At 45.8% G+C, this 6144-nt stretch overlaps 1 protein-coding gene across 1 annotated transcript in view; it reads left to right on the forward strand.

Annotated features, from left to right (window-relative positions):
• IL22RA2 (interleukin 22 receptor subunit alpha 2) overlaps positions 1 to 6144 on the forward strand; it is an 18324-nt gene that overhangs the window by 7095 nt on the left and 5085 nt on the right. Inside the window, exon 3 of the mRNA XM_013004452.1 lies at positions 372 to 550. Within this exon, the coding sequence (XP_012859906.1) occupies positions 372 to 550 (179 nt within the window). The remainder of the gene's footprint in view (positions 1 to 371; positions 551 to 6144) is intronic.

Genomic DNA, 6144 nt, shown 5'->3' on the forward strand with positions numbered 1-6144 from the left:
GGATTGGGGCCGGCCCCTCACATAACATTTTCTTTGTACTTGAGCCCTTGGTATCAGTTCCTCACTTTTCCCCTCCTTCTCCATGCCTCCTCCCTCATGAACCCTTGATAATTTATAAATTATTCTTATTTTTCCATGTCTTACACTGTCTGATGTCTCCCTTCCACTTTTCTGTTGTCCATCCCCCGAGGAGGAGGTTATAGGTAGATCACTGTGATCAGTTCCCTCTTTGTCCTCCGACTTTTATGATTTTGTAGCAATATCTTTTGACTTACCCTCATGTTAATAGACTGGAAAAAATAGGGAAGACTCTATCAATGGGAAAAAAGAAAAAAAAGAAATTTTGACCTTCTTCTTTTCTCCTTCTTTAGGTATGGACAGAGACAATGGACAAATAAAGAGGACTGTTGGGGTATTCCAGACCTCTTTTGTGACCTTACCAATGAAACCGCCGACATAAAGGAACCTTATTATGGAAGGGTGCGAGCAGCCATGGCTCAGATCCACTCCAGCTGGAGCATGAGCCCGCGGTTCATGCCCTGGTGGGAAAGTGAGTTGCATGGAGTCCCCTCTACTTGCTGTCCTTCCACTTGAAACCCCACATACAGCATGGCCTTTAGCTCTGTCTACTAACTTAAAGGCTGGTGGTTCAAGCCTACCCAGCCGTGCTGCTGAAGAAAGGCCTGGGGAACTACTTCCAGAATGATTACAGCCAAGAAAACCCCATGAAGCAGTTCTGCTCTGTTAAACATGGGGTGGCCAAGAGTTAGAATCAACTTTACAGCAAGGGTTTGTTTTGTATTGTTTGGCCAAGAGGAGGCTGTGATAAACATATTGCAACAAGGCAGACAAATTGATGGACGAAGGTGCCTTTCCTAGTCCCGCAGCCTCTTTCACATCTCAATTGGAAGGGGCAAAAAAAATCCTTAAGCTACCTTGGAGTATGGCACAATACTAGGAGCTCAGAAATGGATGGCCTACTGAGAACCAGATACTCAGCAGTGAAAAGGGTCAGTCCAGCAGTGGTAGGAGGAAGTCCATTGCTGCTGAGTCTCTACCTCTTTCATGGTCCTTTTGTCCATAAGCCCATCAAATAACTATGAAACAGTGGATGAAAGAGGCTCTCCCTGCATGCACCTTGATTTTTGGTTAGCTGTTTTCTACTGTTTTGTATAGTCATGTGGATACAGAAAGAGAACATTCTGGATCCTAGTGCTGCCTGGGTCCAGACCTCTTTCCAGAACTCCTACTGCCATCTGTGTAGTGTTCACTTCTCATGGGTGCCAGCTTCTTGAAATTAGGTTCATTAACTGGTCATAGTGAACTTAAGAAACTATAGCTATAGGGGAAGAAGAGAGGGTAATTATGCCCTCAAGTAGAAATGCACTGGGCATATGAGCCACTGGCTTATAAAACTCTCTTTAATGTTAGACTTGCTAGTGAATGAATTCATATAATCCACTACCAGTTAATGCCAGTTTGCTGCTGTGCATTTTATGACTTGGGTGTGTCAGAGCACACCCAGTGCACGATGGGAAGCTCAGGTTGCATGGTTCCTTGATATCCCAAGGCCTGGTGTCTGAGTCCCACCCAGAGCCCAGTAACAAGGAAGTCTGATGCTATTTCTCAAAAATCAGAATAGTTATCTGCTAAAGAGGCTTTGCTCTAAAAACCCAGGTGCCTGTGATCTGAGGTTGTTGCATTTTCCATCTAGCATTTTGATCTGACCTTTTGAGAATCATTATATCAGCATAGGGTCATAAACGACAAGTGACAGAGCTGCTGGATTGCAACCTGCACAAGCTCGGGTGTATGTCTCTTCCTCTTGATTCCATTCAAAGTCTTCTGGGAATACGTAGCACAACTAGATGTCGGATGTGCTCCCAACAAGCTCAGGGAATCTGCCTTCGTCGTAGAAGTGCAAAGTAAAGGAACTTGTCTTTTACTTCAGAGGAAATGTCTCAACAAGCCTCAAATGAATGGCCCCTTTCACTCTCTCGCATACTGTTTTCATATGTCGTAAGAAAGAATCTATAATGCCTGGTATTTTAGGCACACCAGGTAGAATTAGCATCATGTGATCAATTTAGTGGACCAACGTGATAGTTACTCTGTGACGAGAGAATTAAGGACTCTGTAGCCAGGATGACAATGACTCAGGTGAAAGAAAATTGTTCTGATATTTTCTAACAATTGAATACTACTTGCTGCTATCCATTCAATGACAATTCATAGCAATGCTATAGGACAGGGTAGAACTGCCCCTGTGGATGTCCAAGACCGTAACTTCTTTCTTCTTTCCGGGAGAAGAAAGCCCTGTCTGTTTCCCAAGGAACGGCTGGTGGTTTTGAATTGCTGACCTTGTGTTAGCAGCCTCACCTGTAACCAGTACACCATGTGGGAACACACATTCTCCAAATCCACAGTTGTGTGTTAGAGGTTTTGTTGATTTGCTCCAGGAAGGAGATAATTTATATTGACTAGCAATTATAACTAGTCACCACCCAAGTATATTTGTAATCATTCCTTTTATTCGTTTCAATCAATGAGTTAAACAGGACAGGATCTCATTACCTCTGTATCTTTCAAGATCTGTTTGATGCACTAATCTTTGCAGTTACCCTAGGGACATGGCATTGCTTCGGGTTCTCTATTTTGTTCAAAGAAGGAATTCCACGGGCTTCTACTTGGCCTTTTATCCCATAAATGCAGCAGGTCAGGAAACCAAAAAGGGAAGGACTGGATTTTGTCAGTTATGTATCTCTCACTGGAAAAGGGATTCAAGCCACAATTGCCTTTAATATCTGATCTCCATAAGATGGCACAGTAACATTCTGAGTCCTCAGGAGTTATCACCAACTGAGAATCAGGGCCCATTATTGCCCAAAGGTCTGTATAGAATTTTCTCCTGTCTGCAGGACCCTGTGGGGAACGATAAAAGGGGGTTTTATAGTATAAGCATGTAGCATTATTATCTTACTTGCCTTCTAAAATCTCACCCCAGCGATCTAATTAATGAAATGTTCAATTAGATTCAAACAAACTGGCCCACACCCAAAATATTAAATGCAGTAGAATTCAGAGAAAGCCATTTTTAGCCTTTTCAACTCCACAACTATCAGTAGGGTGGGATTGGAATTGAGCACATGAGTACATGGTATGGAGCATATGATTTCTTAGGATCATTTGGGATTTTCCCTAACCAATAATTCTCTAGTGAAGGAAAAGAAAGTTGTACAACTAAGTCGATGTGCAATAGTGAAGGGAGTTTACAGAATACTGTGATTACTGCATTCAAACCTAGAATTATGGTCAAGTTTAGCTTGTTCATTGTCTTTTTTCTTCTTCTGTCTCCTCCAGTCTACTCCATTAGCTTAGACAGGTAAGACTAGTCCATGTGGGAGATGTTGGCTCCACTCTACTTACATGTGAGGATTTGTGTTCTTTCTTTGTGGTCATCCCCATTTAAATGTAAAATTAAAAGAAAAATGAAAACCTTAGAAAGTGCTATTTACAAATTCTAATGCAAGGACCTCTCAAGCAGAGTAAGAACCCAGCCAACAAAGCAGTTTACATTGAGAGTGCTCTCGGCAAAGCAACAGTGAGGATCCTGACCAACTGGGCTGGCTCATCGCTCCTGCTTTGCATTTTCCTGCTACAGCTCCTGGGGGTGTTTGAAAGAACATGTTGTGAAAAACAAGCACCTGGGTTATTAAGACAGCATGTTCCTAGAATTTATGATATGAGCCTAATGAGCCAACTGGCTCCACTAGCTCACTAGAAACCCTTTCTTGAGGGTATTATCATAGGTCAAGGCATTCTGGGGCACAGTGGATTAAGCTTGGAACTGCTAATTGAAGGTTGGTGGTTCAAACCCACGAGTGGCTCTGTGGGAGACAGATTAGGTAGTCTGCTTTCATAAAGATGTAGAGTCTCAGAAACCCTCTCAGGCAGCCTACTCAGTTCTGTAGGGTCGCTAAGAGCTGGCATTGATTCAACAGCAGTGGGTGGGTATGATGCTCTGAAGCTCTTGGCATCTCTCTAGAACCAAAGCAAGATATCAAAAAGAAATCAAAGCAAAAACTCTTCTTAAATTTTAAGCAGTATTTGAGACTCAATAAGAGCTCAATGTTATCTAAATCCAAAATCTCTTGAGCTAAAAATAGGTGCGAGGTTTTGGAATCAGTGTGATTTTCTAGTTGAGTGAGCTACGTAAGGCCAGGCCAAGTCACCATTCAGCATGTGTTCCTAAGGCCTTATGATCCAGGCATTACCCCTACTCCTGGGACTCAAAGCAGACCAGGCACAATGAAGTCTTTCTACATAGGGCTTTCAGTTCAACAGGGAAGTCAGATATATATTTTTAATCAAATGAACAAATAGAAAATAATACCTATAAACATGGTCCAAAAGCACAGGGCTATGAGAACCAGGAAAAACATCTCTGAGGAAATGTCACTTAGCCTGATAGCTAAGGATGAATAAGGGGTAATTGGACAGAGAGGGTGGAGGAGAGCATTCCAGGCAGAAGGAGGAGGAAGGAAGGGGGAGCATGGCAAAGACAAGGGACTGAAAAACAACTGCTGTAGGGTAGGAGAGCAGAGATGGGTCAAAGATAGAACTCTTAACTTTCTGGAGAGAGACTTGGGTTTGATATATAGCCAATGCATGCCACCAGAACCATTACTTTTTGGTCAGTGAGAGGTTAGGATATACTGTACACATTCCAAGGATGCTTTCAGACTGAGGCCAACTAGAGGGGGGAAGGTTTGGAAATCCACTTCCAAACATTTATCCAACTATCAGATCTCCAATCAATCATGGGATGAGAAAGGAGCCAGCAGCATTTCGTTCCACCATGCTTGGGGTTCCCGTGAGTTGACTTCAGGGCAACTAACAATAGCTCAAAGAAGAGTGAATAGATCGTTGTGGTTAGGTGCCATCAAGTTGATTCTGACTCATAGTGACCCAGTAATAACAGAACAAAATACTGCCGGACCTCGTGCCATCCTCCCAATTGCTATGTGTGAGCCTCTTGTTGCAACCACGGTGTCAATCCAGCTCCTTGATAATCGCCTTCTTTTCTTGCTGGCCAAGCAGGATGTCCTTCCCGGAGGCTGGTCTCTTTTGAAAGTATGTCTAGAGGACCAGTTCCTGGACTACGACCAAGAGCACCTCAAGTTCACGGACAACATGCTCCTGGGCTTGGGGGCCTTCATGAAGCTCTCCCTCTTGCTCTTCTCAGCCACTGACCTGGCCGCCGAATGGAAGGTGCCCAAGAAGACCCCGCTGGGCGGCCTGCCCTTCACGCCAGACCTCGTTGACCTCAACTCCAGTGCATGGGACGCCATGTGCTACCTGGACCCCAGCAAGGCTGGGGAGGAGGTCGACTTTGAAGTGAGCTTCTGGAACCCTTCAGAGGAGAGCTGCAGCTCCGACGCGGGCAAGCAGTCCATCTCCCACGCCCTGCACACAGAGCAGCGCATCGCCAACAAGCGCACCGGGGCCTGCGTGGAGGCTCTGCTGGGCGCTACCTGATCAGTGCGGGAAGCGGGCCACGCAGCAATTCCTCTGCTCCCTGGGCCTGCAGGTGCTCCCGCTGGGCTCCGGGACCCGGAGTATGGCTGCCTGAAGATCGCCCCCCAGATGCATGTTTGACCACCCGGAAGCTGATAAGACTTTGAACCACCTGATCTCGGGATTGGAAAACTTCAAAAAGAAAATCAACTACAGTTTCAAGACCAAGGCGTGCCTGCCGCAGGCGTTCACCCATGCCTCCCACCACTACAACACCACCACTGATTGCTCCCAGCGCCTGGAATTCCTGGGAGAAGCAATGCTGGACTACCTCATAGCCAAGTACCTTGATGAGGACCGTAGCAGCACTCCGCCCACCGCTCCGCCCTGGTCATCAACACCGTCTTCGCCTCGCTGCCACGCTGCCACGAGTACCTCCAGGCCGTGTCGCCCGGGCTCTTCCACCTCATCGACCACTCCGTGCAGTTGCAGCTGGAGAAGGGCGAGAGGCAGGGCCTGGACCCTGAGCTCAGGAGATCTGACGAGAATGAAGAGAAGAAAGAGGGTCTTGAAGTCCCCAGGATCATGGGGGACATTTTTGAGTCGCCTGCTGGTGCCATCTATATG

This window comes from Echinops telfairi, unplaced genomic scaffold, assembly GCF_000313985.2.
Source record: "Echinops telfairi isolate 266 unplaced genomic scaffold, ASM31398v2 ScPeMD7_3533;HRSCAF=4204_0, whole genome shotgun sequence".
NCBI classification, from domain to species: domain Eukaryota; kingdom Metazoa; phylum Chordata; class Mammalia; order Afrosoricida; family Tenrecidae; genus Echinops; species Echinops telfairi.